This window comes from Dreissena polymorpha, chromosome 16 (genome assembly GCF_020536995.1).
Source record: "Dreissena polymorpha isolate Duluth1 chromosome 16, UMN_Dpol_1.0, whole genome shotgun sequence".
Taxonomy (NCBI): domain Eukaryota; kingdom Metazoa; phylum Mollusca; class Bivalvia; order Myida; family Dreissenidae; genus Dreissena; species Dreissena polymorpha.
This window is the reverse complement of record NC_068370.1, coordinates 8,537,575-8,553,772: the sequence shown is the minus strand read 5'-3', so window position 1 is coordinate 8,553,772 and position 16,198 is coordinate 8,537,575. Positions and strand designations below refer to the sequence as shown.

At 34.4% G+C, this 16,198-nt stretch overlaps 2 protein-coding genes across 5 annotated transcripts in view; both read left to right on the top strand.

Moving 5' to 3' along the window:
• The window catches only part of LOC127863038 (hippocalcin-like protein 1), a 113,546-nt gene extending 108,955 nt beyond the window's left edge, over positions 1–4,591 (top strand). Inside the window, exons 1-2 of one of the 3 annotated variants that reach the window (XM_052402459.1) lie at positions 610–1,367; positions 3,939–4,591. In XM_052402459.1, the coding sequence (XP_052258419.1) occupies positions 966–1,367; positions 3,939–4,115 (579 nt within the window). In that variant the 5' untranslated portion in view covers positions 610–965 and the 3' untranslated portion in view covers positions 4,116–4,591. Of the gene's footprint in view, positions 1–609; positions 1,374–3,938 lie in introns of those variants that run through there. The other 2 variants (XM_052402456.1, XM_052402458.1) reach the window with 2 other exon arrangements.
• LOC127863027 (leucine-rich repeat-containing protein 40-like) overlaps positions 1–16,198 on the top strand; it is an 81,177-nt gene that overhangs the window by 45,716 nt on the left and 19,263 nt on the right. Inside the window, exon 1 of one of the 2 annotated variants that reach the window (XM_052402438.1) lies at positions 13,021–13,108. The exons of the other annotated variant lie outside the window; for it this stretch is intronic. The gene's annotated coding sequence lies outside the window, so the exon portion shown is untranslated. Of the gene's footprint in view, positions 1–13,020; positions 13,109–16,198 lie in introns of those variants that run through there. 2 annotated transcript variants of the gene reach the window in all.

The following is a 16,198-nucleotide window of genomic DNA, read 5'->3' as shown; positions in this document are numbered from 1 at the left end:
TGTGAACACCTATACTTAAATAAATTGCAAATACCATAACCTTTAGGTGATATTTGTAAATGATAACCCTCGATTTTGCAATTTCACTTGCTGTTAAACTCAAATGATGAAGCATTTGAACTGACTAAGGACAGAGTTTGTATATGTTTGCTTCCCGGTAACAGTCATTGAATACAGTCGAAGCTCAATCGCCTGTGTGTACAAGTAATACTGTTTAGAAATTAATATAATATTGATTGTCCTTGTCGGTTATTATTCATGCGATGCAAATACGTTTGGAATTCGCGATATCATATTTTAAGAAAAATCAATAATATATAAGGTTGACATATTACAAAACATATATCAGTGTTGTATATTGACAATATGTAAATGTTCTTTTACAAAAAAATATTACGGAGCTTATGGAGTACAGAACGAACAGATAATTACAACTTTAATATTATGGTTCAAACATTAGCACGAACATTGCCTGTAACGTCTGAAGGCAGGCATGCATATAGTGAAACGGTTCTGTAAATTATTAATGTAATGGCATTCCTAATTCTAACAGTTTTGAATAGTTTGTGATATTTATTTGACTATATACTGGGCGTATTCTTTTTCGAAACAAGTACAGTTCCGAAAACCGAAAGATTCACTTACCAAATAGAAGAGTTGATGAGTCTTAATGGGCGGGTGAGGCCTAGTTTGAACATGCATATTATGTAAAATCTTAACAGAGGAAACGCCGATATTTTAGGATCAGGAAGTAAAAGAGTTATAACATCACATCGGTAAAACTTGACAGAAGAAAACAGTTAAATAGCAGGGGGTTTATACAACTAAATGGCTTACGAGGATTGTGTTTGCGATATCAGTCTATCCGTTTAAAGAGGACGCTGAACGCTTCTATAGCATAAGGCCATTTGTGTTATTGAAATACACACTTTGTACATTGAGTATATATTTTTAAGGTTATAAATATGGGTAACGCAAGTACGCGACCAAAGGGAAAATACTTAAACGAAATCATTTCAAAATGTACGAACTTGGAAACTGACGATGCCTTTCAAATCTTCAAGGATTTCCAGCGGCAATCAGGAGGGAAAGGCAAGCTTAGTGAAGACGATTTTGTTACAGTCTACATTGAAGCTTTTAATGGAAAGAGCGAAATTTCCGCTCTTGCCAGAAACATCTTCCATGCTTTCGATACAAACCATAATGGCTTCGTGGAGTTCGAGGAATTCGTCGTCGGGCTGAGCGTCACGGAAGCATGTCTTGTGGAAGCGGACCAAGAGATGAGAATAAAGAAAATGAAATGGGCCTTTGACGTTTATGACAAGGACAGGAGTAACACTATAGACCGCCATGAGATGCGTCTTATCGTACGGGTAACAACTTTTTCCTGTGTCTGTTATTTTTGTATATACTTCACACCGGGTTAAATAACATGGCATTTGTGACACATGTGAAGTTGTTCATTATGCTCAAATTATTTTAATTTATTCTCATTATGCGCTTCGGCTCATGGATTCCGCAACACAATAAAAAGTATAGATTCAGTTTTAAAAAGTGCTTTGCTTGTAGTCTATGTGTAATTAATATCGTACAAATAGATACACGGCCGGTCGAACTGCCTTCATAATGACATAAACGTTATAATGTGTTCGTTGTTAGTGAAAAATATTACGAGTTAAAAACCAAATCACACCGTTCACAATCGTAGCTAAAATGTTATCGTCTCATGTTAAGCTGAGTGTATAACATACAAGTTTTTACTCTAATGAGTGCGTTATCCATACTTTTGTAAATATGCATGTATATGTGTAAATTTGTATCTGCCATATTGACAAACCGTAAACTAATTGTGTTAATATATGCCCAAATGAACATTAAAGAAAGCACACATTTGTAATTCAATTTAAAAGCGTAATTAAAAAATACGAATTATTAAATGAAATGCAAATAAAAGTCAAACATAGTTTGTTACATGCTATTACACATATGGTATATACGTAGATATCGAAGCGCTATGTGTTTGCAACATGTATGCGTATTCAAAATAAACTACCATATTAAAGCACCTTACACTTGTAGAGAGACAAAAATAAATTTTGCTGAATCGTATATAAAAAAACTATCTATCTATACTCTAAAAACTTCCCTTAATAAAATAATCAGCTGTAATTAATTGCAATTAGATATTACAATAGATAGCACGAAATGTACACATATACTTTCTACATCAACTAGCTAATTTCATTTAAAATGAACACATACTTACGTGTTTACTTTCTTTCGATCTTTCTTTTTTAAGATTGTGTTACTAACACATATCAGGTGTCCACATGATTCTTGTTGTTTTTTTTGTATTTTGTTATAAAAATAATAATGAATGCTTTAAAATGATAATATCACTGAAGATTAGCGGTACTATTTAATCATTGTTATAACGTTCATATCTTAGAATGAAATATATTCAACCTATCGTTAGTTACTGCATCATATGAGCTGCGACTCGACATGGAGGTAAATGCACACATTTATGCAAACATATGCATAGAACCTTTCGATGCACAGTATGAAACACGTATATATCTTTAAAGTAAACGCATGCCGAGACATCCCTTTTTACATATTATCATACAAAACGGCACGCTCGCTATACAGGATGATATAAATGTAAAATTCTGCTTCAAATGCATCAGAATGCTTTAACTGTTTTTGCATATAAATTCTATATTGCGAAAACTGTATTTAAATGCACGTGTTTCGTTTCGTGAAAGATGACTCGTTACAAAACGACAAAATATCTGATTTGCGGGCCCATAGCATACACATGGCCATACGAATTTCGACATGTAAAAGTTGCCCTATTCTTGATAACGCTATATCTAGCATCGATAATTTTTGTTAATAAATAAGTAGGGTCGTCGCGTCGACTGCGTTGATATGTTGAACATTAACTGTTGGTTTCATTATTACAAAGTCTTAAAGGAATTAGAAAATTCGACACGCATTTATTTAAGAATAAGCATTCGATTTTTAATAAATTATTGGATCAGTTAACAACGATTTGGCGCTTTGATGCGGTATTTCCAGTTGTTTAATAACCACGTATCGAACTTTTTTCCTGTAAACAATCATAATGTGGACATATTCAAACAGAATTTGAGAAATATATGTTTGTATTGAATTGAGAACTTTATTTACCATGCTTACGGGTAAGAGATTTATTTCAAAGGATCATGTTTATTGATAGATAACATTCTGGACCAAGTTGTATTCCAAAAAGATTTTCATTAAAAAATCAGCAATTAAAATAAATAAACATATGTTTGAGTTTTCAACGCTTTCAATATAATTTGGAACAAACGAGTTGTACTGACAGGAAAGGAGGATGCAGGTTCTAATTTATGTAATAGGACGTTAACATTCTAAATGGCACAGTGGTATCGCGTAAGATTTGTTCATAAAGGATCCGGATTTGAATTCTTAAAAAAAAAATATCTTTCAACTTTTCCTTGATATTTGTATTATTTTATATTAGTCTAAATGTGAATGTTTTGTAAGTTTATTATTTTAATGACCCTTTTGAAATATTTAAAAGTTTGAGAACAACTTTCGTCGTCGTGACTTATTGGATATATAATCACCGTAACGTAGTGGATATGATGTTCGCCTAGATACCGGAGGTCACGATTTCAATCCCCACTCTAGGAGTGTTCATTTAATCTGTACCAAAGGACGCAAAGTACTGGTTCTATCCTAGAAATGGACTCGAGACCATTAAAAAAAACGTCTTAGGCTTTAAATTAAATTGAGCTGAAATAAATAGGTTGAACATATGTTCCGGTAACGCCCATGAGGTGTTTGGCAACTATAATTATTTTCTATGTCTATCAATATCTGTAGTGCAATTTGGTATAAATACCGCCTTCCGCTTGACTTTTAAGGCCGTTGCAGACGTGGTTGAATTGTTTCTCGGTGACGAGACACCAGACGAGTTTGCTGATCGCCTCTTCGAAGAAGCAGACGTAAACAAGGACGGCAAGATAACGTTCGAGGAGTTCCAAAAAGCTGCCGAACACAACGACACGCTTGTGAACATGTTACTTCCCGCACCAGTATGAGTAGAGACTACCATTTGATACTTTGACCGTATGGAAGAGAACAATGCCACAGGACCATTTAGCAAAAAAAATGTGACATAATCTCACAAATTAGTATTTGAACCGGCAATGAACGACCGTACACTTCCTCAAGTTTTCACCATTATAAATCTAAAGATCACTTTATTAACGAAAACAAAATTGAAATTGAAGTTGTTTGTATCTCATGCTAACAATTTTGACCTAAAACAGATTTTCTAGATCAAAAGCCTGGTCAGAGAGACGTACAAGTATTGTATTCTTATATTGTCTTATTATACTTGACAATCATGCAATCTGAAAATGTTTTGATTTCATTAATGCTGTATGTATGGATGACATGTGATGTTCAACGCGTTAGACGACAATTCTGTAAAACAGGCCTCCGTGTGTTTTTGCATTGACCGTTCCAATTCGATAACGTCAGATGTGTTCATTTTCGGTGTTTATTTGTGTGTAATAAGTGTTCCATTTCAAATAAATTTTCAAATGTGTTCTTAGACTTTATAAATAATTACTGACCACGATAAATAGCATCATTTTAGAAGCAGTATACCCCATTTGTACTAAGCAAGTTCATGTTAGTTGAAATTTAGATTTAAGTTCTGATTCAATACATAAATACCTCTGTTGCAACAACAGATTTACAATTGTAATCACTGCCATATGCAATACGTAAATATCCCTGTTACTACAACAGATTTGCAATCGAAAACACTACCGTATGCAATGCGTAAATATTGCTGTTACTTCAACAGATTTGCAATTGAAAACACTGCCATATGCAAAATACGTTAATATCCCTGTTACTACAACCCATTTGCAATCGAAAACACTACCGTGTACAATGCGTAAATATTTGTGTTACTACAACATATTTGCAATTGAAAACACCGACATATGCAATACGTAAATATCTCTGTTACTTTAGCAGATTTGCAATTGAAAACACTTCCATATGCAATACGTAAATATCTCTGTTACTACAACAGACTTGCAATTGTTATCACCGCCATATGCAATACGTAAATATCCCCGTTACTACAACAGATTTGCAATCGAAAACACTACCGTATGCAATGCGTAAATATTTCTGTTACTATAACAGATTTGCAATCGAAACCACTGCCATATGCAATACGTAAATATCTCTGTTACTACAACAGATTTGCAATTGAAAAGACTGCACATGTATTTTGGCTCATTACGTTCTCCTGCCAATCAGAACAATTATTCGCCTTTTTGTCTACGTAACTTCAAGTTTACGATTGCGTGCAACAACTTAAGTTTCTCTATCTATCGCATATATTAACATAAAAGCGCTGAATGCACTGAAGTTGTTTACTTGCGTATAAACAGAGACACTGTACTTTGGTGTAAACACAACTTCGGTCTTCAAACCCGAAGTGCTTTAGCTGCTTGGTCAACACCAAATTGCGTTTAAGTAGTATTTAAAACAAAACGCACGTTGGGCGTGTCTAGTAATCCTCATTTTTACAGTACAGTCATGATCATCATAGTCGTCGTAATCATTATAATCGTCTATGTCATAATTCAACATTAGTATCATCATCATCAATGTCTATATCATCTTTATGAGTATCATAATCAATAATTTCACCGTCATCATACCATAATGCCTCCATCATAATCATCGTCATCAACATCATCATTGACAAAAGCAATTTTCTAATCACTAGATTTTCAATATTTTAATAATCGATCAATATCAATATCCCTTCACTTTGATATGAACATATCAGGAATAATGATGTCAAGTTTCTGAATTATTGCTTCTGATGACGATGAAAATGATGGCTGTGATTAGGATAAGGATAAGAAAATGATGATGTTGAAAAGATGGATAATTGACCACTTCGACCCGCTTAATATTTTACGATCAGTTACACCAAACATCGACTACAGTACACGTGTTAAATACCAAAATCTGGTTGAAAGCAAAGCGCTTCCCTAAAGCAATGGGAGACGAGCATCAAGGTTGTGTTGACACCATTCTTTTTTGCAAAAGTAGCACAAACGTATACAAATTAAATTCTAAAATGGTGAGGGGTTCGTTTCAGCTATTGCTTTTAAATACAATCTGTGCAGTGTATTTATTCAATACATTCTTTACTTTCATCCATGAATAATTGTTAAATCATGCACTTGCGGTTCAACAGTTATAATTTGAGTAAACTGTTTACATGTCTTAATACAAACAATCGTTCATATATCTAATCATTTCTATTAAATGAATCGCCTCGATGGCAACTTAATGTTTACCTAAGTCATGCGTAACTAAATTTATCTGACCTCAATAGTGTTGCTTAAGTTCGAATTCGTTAACACTATTGTATGTGTACAACGAACATTGACTGTCAACATGTATTAAAATGCAATTGCTTTAATGTATTAATTCAAAGCACATGTCTCAGCATGAATATTAAAGAGGTATGACCTGTGTTTACCTTATGTAAACAGCACATTCATCGACTAAACGTAAATGACTAAATGATTTAGTGAGCGGACGATCTCAGCATTGTATAATTTCAGTTATTGTTACTTAAAAGTAAAGCATGCGCGCAAATCAATAAAAAAATTATATTGAAACTGTTTAAACCTATTAAAGGGGCCTTTTCACTGATTTTCGCATGTTTTTAAGTTTGTCATTAAACGCTTTATATTGATAAATGTAAACATTAAATTTTAAAAGCTCCGGTGAAAAATCAAAAATAAAATTTAAAAAAGGAAAAAAAAAGTAGCCCGTTACAAGCTCGATCCAGTGACCCCCGGAGTTCTGAAATAAAAACGCATTAGCCAACTGAGCTATCCTGCCAAGCATACATAAGATGAGTATTTTATACGTTCTATAAGCAATCTTCGTAGTTCCACAAATTTAAATGACAACAAAAGAACTCTCCAAATTATTCAATCGTTTCGCGTTGCAACGCTTTATAATTTTTAGGTTTTTAAATCGTCAAAAGATGCATGTAATGGCTATATTAGACCATGGTAACTGTTCAGTAATACTGTTTCCTCACAAATATCATAACTAAACCGAACCTTTGCGAATCTGAAACAACTTTTTTCAAATTTGTCTATTTACCAAACCGTAAAAAGATCCCTTTAAAGCGTAATCAACTTCCTCCTCAAAACGATTCATGCGTTTGAAATATTATATCATATCAAAACGGTTATTCTTATCTCCACGTATAAGGAACTTTTTAACACAAATTTTGTTATGTAAAATCGCTTGATGATTCTCTCAAGGTTTGACCACGTTACTTGAACGTTTTGTATCTCACTGTTTTGAAGTCATTCATCCATGCTATAAAGTTTCTGTTGCCGCTGAATGTTTTCATAGATTAACCCATACGAATAATAAAAATTAAAGTCTTCTTAACATTTTAATCAAACTCAAAATGTAAAACTTTGATTATCGCTACTCACTTCAAATGAAACTCCTATCTTTGCGCGAATAAGGGTTTCGTGTGAAACTTGTGTATCTCATATAGAAATGTTAAACACATACAAGATTAATTGTAATTAAATCCAATGCTATGGACATTACTGGTTCGCAAGCGTCAATGAAGAAAATGTACAAATGTAACTTATATACAAAACTTGCTTTAAAGTTTATCAAATTAAACTTAATTAAAAAAAAAAAAAAATTGCGTTCTTGGCATTGTCACATTTATTGTTTCAATTTATAAATGTTCAGCATAAAGTTTACATATTTTTATAACTACTACAGATATTCGACTTCAAATACATCGCCGTGGTCTTTTTATCAGATGACTGATACAAAATGTATTTATACTATCAATGCGGATGTCGATCGCGTTATATTTTTATAACCAAAGTGTTGCTAATTGAAATATTTATTTTACATTTATCATGGGAACCGATTATGTTATTAATGGTAAAACTCAATTTGTATTTTCGAATACCAAATTCCTATCTGAACAAAGATCAATCATGCACATACAAAATAAACCACTGTTGAATAAAAGATTAAAGTAGATACGTATATTTGAACGACTGAAAAAAGTCAAAATTACTGGCATGTATGCATAAACCAGTTGGCGTTATATTCGTTAATTGAAAGTAATATTATGTAAATACATACACATTATATGAACCTTATCATTATTATGCTTTTAATACATCATTTGTTTATTATATTCTGCTGCTATCTCTTATAATAGGTAATAAATAAATTGATAAATCGAAAAATCGATCAGTAAATAAATGGATTAATACATATATACATGAATACATTAAAACATGAATACATTAATACAACATTAATACATTAAACATAAATACATTCATTCATTAATACATCCATGCATTAAAACGTTCATTAATTCATACATTCATACTTTTAAAAATGGTAAAAACAAAACAAGGAAGTATTCTTATCATACCACCGCATTGATATATGCCTGATATAACGTTGCCTGATATATTTTTTATATCATGGTCAACAGGAAGTTCTTATATCAGTCAATAAATCAGGCTCGGCACGAATAAAATATCGACTCGGCAAGCATCGCCGTCATATTATTCTTAGCCTCGCCTGATATACAGAGAATAACAGGTTACTGCCTGATCTTTTTGTAATATATCAGGCAAGGGTTATTTTGTGCGTGCCGAGCCTGATATATTTCAAAACGATGGGACAGTAATCTGTTTTTCTGTTTATAATACCACATTTTCCTAAAAATCTGCAAACCAATCCATTTTTTATATTTAAACTGTATGGATCCCCGCTGATTTTGCTGATCCGGCTTTTACACGTTGGCATACATGTAACAACGGCGTTCGAAAAGACGACATGAATAATCGCTTTTTTTCAACATCGTATGAGAAAAAAAGTTGTTTGCACTACGAATGGGAAGAGTACATCCGCTTAAATTATAAACGTCTTGAATTGGAGATCAGGAATTGACTGCAGCGATTAATTTAATCGACGAACATGCTTCACCTAATAGTTTGGAGACGCCATTTTGGAGATGTGTATTGACATTGGCATTTTGATGATGGTGTTAATATTGATATAAGCGTGTTTAATCGTTTGTTTAAATAGTTGAGGATTAGCATACAGTTAGCATTTGTCTTGACTTTCAGTGCAACACTTCCGAATGTAATGATTATATCGATATTTAAGATTTATTGGCCCATTAGTGACGTTATTTAACTTCTGTAGTGCGGGCTGTGGTGATTTTAAAAAACTAAACGTTTTTTTGTGATTTATGACTTTCGACTTGAATAAAATATGTACGTTCTTGGTATCAAATTGGTTGTTTTGTTGAACCTGATTCATGTTGACAGAAAGTGTTGACTTTATTGCAAATCCCACGTAACTCCAAACATTGACTTATATAAGAATTTCCTGTTGACCATGATATAAAAAATATATAAGGCAACGTTATATCAGGTAGATATCAATGCGGTGGTATGATAAATTACAAAACGATGGGACAGTAACCTGTTATTCTCTATATTCTCGGTAAGGTCAGAGATTGCTTTTATGTCTTCACGAGAACATTCCTAATCTGTATGTCCAATTCCGTTGTGTTTGTTTTCCTATTAATTTATTTTGTTTTTGGTTTGTTTGTGTATGTATTTATAATGACAGCATAAAGGGCAGGTGTCCAATAGTACTTTTAACCGAAATTCCATACCTGCATATGGGTGAAGTGTTTTCTATTCATACAGACTTTCAACGCGCACCATGCCATAACAGGAAAGATTTGGGAATAGGACTTTAAGTTTAAAAGAATACAGTCCATAGTAAAACCGCGGTAACGATCCTTGATGAGAACATATTCCAAGCGTTTTATTCGCACAGCATCGGTTTTGTTGACTTCGGAGTGCTTTTTGTTTGACTGAGTATCGCTTATGCAAGTATGAGCAGAGAAGAACCGGAGGGAGGGGGGCGAACTGAGATGACTGCGATGTGTTGTTAAAGTCTACGAGTGTATTGTGACTGACGCAGATTTTAACACTGAGATGAGTGTTCAACGTGTATGACAGAGACACAGCGACTCTATTAAAAGGCATGATATGCTAGTAATTACTCGTGTATGTGGTTTAGTGTTTTAACTTTACGATAAGTTCACCCTTTATTTCTTTAAGTTTCGGATTGATCATATACGGTTTAAATACAAAAATACAGTTATGTATTCCCCATACAGTGAATTATGAAATCATTCTTTAAAAATCAATTTATAAACACCGCTTCCGTGTTTATATAAAAGAAAATTTCGCAAAAATAATCGTTACATCTTTTCCACGAAAAGACATGACACATCTTTCTTATTTACGCTCGCATAATAAATATAAAAGGCGTTATGAAAATGCATGCCATGAAGGTCAATAAATGTGCAATTTAATAAGTGTTGCGTTGTCATATGGTCGAATTCATTGTTGACGAGAAGAAATTTTAAACGGCAGTATCAGCTAGCTTTTGAAGATACGAATGTACTATACAATTACGTTTAATCGTTTGTTAAATGAGTACACACGGATTCATACAATGGCAAATTAACAACAATTTGAAGTTCTGATCCGTTAGCCAGAGCTGTTAAATAACCACCACGTAATAACCACGTAATCCTCGAGTTTGCACTATTTCGTTTCTCCCATGATCTGAAAAATACGAGAACTATACTTGGCATTGGATGACCTGCAAGTTTCGAGTTAGATTGAACATTCTGGCACAGCATTCACTCGTTCAACAACTCTAAATGAGTTCTATCTAATTCAATCAACAACGAGTTTTTATCTGACTGGCCTTTAATATGCATTCCAAAATAATGTTCTCGTTTTTTATTCATGCGCATGAAAAAGTTAAATCATTGGTTAGTTTTCAAATCAACAATTAAACATAGAACGTGCTTTTTTTCTTAATAATTGGGTATAAAAATCCCCTTTCGTTATGCTTTCAGGCCGTGGCACGCGTGGTTACATTCAGTGCGTTTTTGATGGCGAGCCGCCAGACGAGTTTGCGGAAAATCTACAAGAAGAAGCAGACGAAAACAAGTATGGCAAGATAACGTTCGAGGAGCTCCGAAACGTTTCCGAACCCAACGTGGCGCTTGTGAGTGTGACTCCCCGCACCTGTATGGATATCGCAAAGACCATTTTGAAGTTTAAAAAAAAAACAATAAGAAAAGCGAATGTTATTCATACAGTGAAATAATGTCGTCGAATGAATCATCGATTCGGTTGCTCTGCATTTGGTGTCTGGCAATGGTCTGTGTGTTGTTTATTTGAAAACACAACCAGAAGGCAGTCGGATGTAAAACTGCGAATACATTTAAATTTGCTTTGGATGTGCGTATTGTATAGCTGCATAGGAACCAACAGTTTTGTAGGATTTGTTTTTGTAAACGTAAACAATACGATGTGGAACTCGTATACACGGTGTAGACGCATATCGGTTGCCTCTCTGTCAAAATGCTGCCTCTCTGTTCGTTCTCGGCTGCCTCTCTGTTATAAACATGAAAAATGGATGATCGTAAATCACAAAACAGATAAGAAAATCTAAAATTAAAACCCTTAAACACATTTGTGCATAAAAAGAGGTGGTCCATGAGTTGAAGCATATATCCAGCTACAGGTTCACAGTATTCCGCAGGTCCAAACACTTATCACAAACTCTATCGAAGATGGAATGATGACGAGGGTGGTGAAAAAATCGTGCATACATGCCACTTTGATGACTTTTTAACATAGCTTTTCCGTAATATGACCACTCGACCAAACCTGCTCGGGCTATGAGAGGATGTATTTTTTTTACTTATATAAGATATCCTCGTAGTTTCCCAAAATATAACGACAACAACAGAACTTTCCAAATTATTCAATCGTTGCAACGCTTTATAATTTTCAGGTTTTCAAATCGTCAAAAGATGCATATAATGGATATTTTAAAGTATGGTTAATGTTCAGTTTTACTAGTTCCTCGCAAATATCAAAACTAAAACGAAAATTTGCGAACCTGAAACAACATTTTTTAACTTTCTCAATTTACCAAAACGCGAAAAGGCGCCTTTAAACGGTTTGAAGTAGATAATTATTAAGTGTTTTTGGCTTATGTCAGTAAAGGTATTTTAATCAGCTTACCTTCCACACGCTTCCATTCAATTTCATATCCTGACAGTATTGCGTTATAAATCATGGCGCCACCCTAAGGTGTATTGTGCGGTATTACATGACATCTGCCTTTCATACGGGTTTCAGTGAAGATTTTAAGTTTCTGACGTGCATTAATAATGCATTTCATTGTATTTTAATAAGTGGTTCTGACATTACTGATCTTCATTTTTTATTTGTTCTCGCGGCTGTCATTTAATGCAATGATTCTGTCACATTGGTACATGTACACTTAAATATCGGGATTATATTTGCCACTTATGTACATGATGTTTGTATATGTGAATTGTTTATATGGAGCTCAGATAAAGGGGCCTTTACTCATAGCGCCGATGGTACGTTTATCAGTAGTATTAAAAAAAATGTTTACTGCATGTTGTTATTACACATAAGTACACATTATAAACATATCGGGTATTCCCTTAAGCATTCGTTGGAAGTGAATTCTATCGAAATGAGTATAATTATTAGTTAACCGTATGGAAAAAAATGAACAATTCAATGACGTTTTCTAGGTTCCGGGAATAATGCTTGTTAAATAAAACGTTTTTTATACTAAATGTTGCACAGAAATTCGGAAGATATCTGCATTTAATGTTCTTATTAAAGTTATCTCGTGTATAGCACACACAAAAACGGTCGCAATAAAAAAAGTTTGGCTGACCTACTAACGCTATTTTTATGTGCAAATGGAAAAAAACTGTTTTTTGTGCTATAGTAGGTCTAGTAAACTGAAACAAACATTTTAAATTACGCCTCAACAAACGCTTGTGCAAATAACGCAGCGACGCAGGAAGAGTAATTAAGAGGTACATTTGTATGTGTTGTTAATGTAAAATGTAGTTAGTGGAAATGTGTTTTATAAGTTCTTTATAAGTCATCTATTAATCAGGTGGTTTCGAACCAATATACTGATTTTTTAAGGAAAGCAATCCTGTCTTACATTGGTGCAAAACATTTGAATTTATTTCCCTTTACAAAGTTAGTTTTTAACTCGCATGCGATATTTACGGGTTGAGATTTGTTCCTCTAGCATCATGCGTCGTCCTACATGCGTAAACGTCTTAATTAAACGACAGCTCCTACTTAAGGACGAAAATTTACATGAATTATTATTAAGACCCTTTTTAAAATGTGTCCAAATCTTTAAGCTCCGCTTAACAAAATACAATAAAAACAAGCTCTGAAACGGACAGGGGGAATGCAAAGGGTCATTTATTAATTTGGTGTCTAATATCGTACAGCTGTTCAATATAACGTTTGTTCGAATCATGCCCACGGGGTTCAAAAATGGCTATGCCTCAGGCTTCATCAAACGTTGCAGTTTGGTTGTCACAATGGTGTATATGATAGTTTTCCCGACGTTTTTTTCCATCGTTGCTGCAACGTTTTATTCCAACGGTGCTGCAACGTTGTATTTAGATTGCATTCAAACGCTGCAGTTTCCCAGTGGGCATCCAACGTTGCTGCAACGTTGTATTTAGGTTGCATTCGAACGTTGCAGTTTGGTTGTACCAATGGTCTATATGAAAGTTTTCCCGATGTTTTTTTTCCAACGTTGCTGCAACGTTTTTTTCCAACGTTGCTGCAACGTTGTATTTAGGTTGTATTCAAACGTTGCAGTTTGGTTGTCACAATATCCAACGTTGCTGCAACGTTGTATTTAGGTTGCATTCGAACGTTGCAGTTTGGTTGTACCAATGGTCTAAATGAAAATTTTCCAAACGTTTTTTTCCAACGTTGCTGCAACGTTTTTTTCCAACGTTGCTGCAAAGTTGTATTAAGGTTGCATTCAAACGTTGCAGTTTGGTTGTCAAAATATCCAACGTTGCTGCAACGTTGTATTTAGGTTGCATTCGAACGTTGCAGTTTGGTTGTACCAATGGTCAATATGAAAGTTTTCTCGACGTTTTTTTCCAACGTTGCTTCAACGTTTTTTTCCAACGTTGCTGCAACGTTGTATTTAGGTTGCATTCAAACGTAGTATTTCTGTTTTCAATAATATAAAAAATAATAAACAGACTATTTACTGCCAACCGCTCTTTCGAGTATTTTCGGCAGATATGCACACTGTCGAGTCCGTTTCCTAGAAAGAACCAGTACTTGATGTCTACAGAGGGGATAATGAAACGCTCCCCGAGTAGGAATCGTACTTTATAATAATACAGTTCATGCATATGATTTCTTGTACATTTTAGAAATTATTTATTTTTTAATGTAACATATCAGTTGCTTAAACTGTACGATGCTTAATATAAACTAACTCAAAATCGCCGGATAAAATATATTACTTAAGTTGTATTATGCATTAAAATGGTAGAATCTAGTTTCAAAGTTTCAACCAAAAATTAATAGTCAACATTTTTGTCTTCAATTGTCGCCATAGTGTAGTGGATGAGGTATCTGCCGAGTGATCGGGAGTTGGTGGGTTCGACTCCCACTCGGTGAGCGTTTCAGGTAACTTTCTCTAGACATCAAATAATGGTTGTTTGTATGAAACGAACTCGATAATGTTATATAACTGCCGATAATAATCGAAAGAACGGTTGGCAGTAAATAGTTTTCAATTTTTATATTATTAAAACAAATAGAATTTAAAAAATAATGCGTTTTAATGCGACCTAAATACAACGTTGCAAAAAACGTCGGGAAAACTTTCATTTAGACCCTTCGTACAACCAAACTGCAACGTTCGAATGCAACCTAAATACAACGTTGCAGCAACGTTGGATGCCCACTGGGTACATTATCCATCCAACTTTTCTTCTGACGGCCTCGACGTTGACCTCCCTCTAGCGTGCCCTGGATAACAGTTTTGCACAGAGAATCGTGCATTGTGACGTGCCCAATCAAAGCCAACTTTCGTCGTAGGCCGGGGCTCTTGTGGACCAACGAGTGTTGCAGTCATGTTTCGGACGAACTCGTTGGTCTTGTGCTAAGTATAAGACGGAGATGCGGAGCAGTCTTCGGAGATATTTATGTATAAATGCCTGTACCCTGCATTCTGTGTCCGCGTGAAACCCTAGGCTTCTAACCCTAGAAGCCTCCGATGGCGTACTTGCAAACCAGGGTCTGAATGCGCGTTCTATTTTTTTCAAATATAAGAGCATTACTTCACAAAAAGGACGTTCAAAATATGTTACTTACCAGATAATAACCTCTTTGCCCATGGTTTGCAGATGAAAATATGCTAAAATTATTGTGAACATAATTTAAGTCTATATTAATCTTTTTCTTCCTAAGGCTTGGCCGGTTTTTACCATATTCACTACAATATGATGTTTCATACCAAATAGCATAAACCACCAGTTGACCTTGTTTTCCAGAATAGTTATTTTGCTTATAGTAATTAAATGACCATGTTGTTATTATATAATGTCTAATTTGAACATTCCTTTTGTTTTTTTTATTGTAGAATAATAACTGTTGTAATGTTTACGTTCGATAAAAATACAAATCGCACATAAGTTACATATCATCAAAATAAACAATGCCTGACGTATTGAAATATGACCGTTGAAACGTGTAGAAGAACGGAGTTTATGTCTCGGACAGACAGGCGAACAAACTTCTTCTTAACGATCGCCTATATATATGGGGACCGGAGGCTAAGGGCGAAACAGGTGGTCTTCTGTAGAGCCTCCACCTGCCCGCAAAGCTTCTCTCTCATGTTCACATGTTCTGGCCATATGTTTTCTTTCGTGCGGTTTAGCTGCCTGAATTTCTGGAGTTTGTGTTTGGCTTTTTAGTCGGCTTCTCCACATGGGCACTTCTAAAACAAAACGACACATACCGGTGTAGTCTAATGTTCCCTGTACGTAGTCTGGAGTTGATCACCAACTGGTCAAGTTTGTGCAGGTTATGATATAGCTGTTCTTTAGTTCGGAATAAAAACTTCA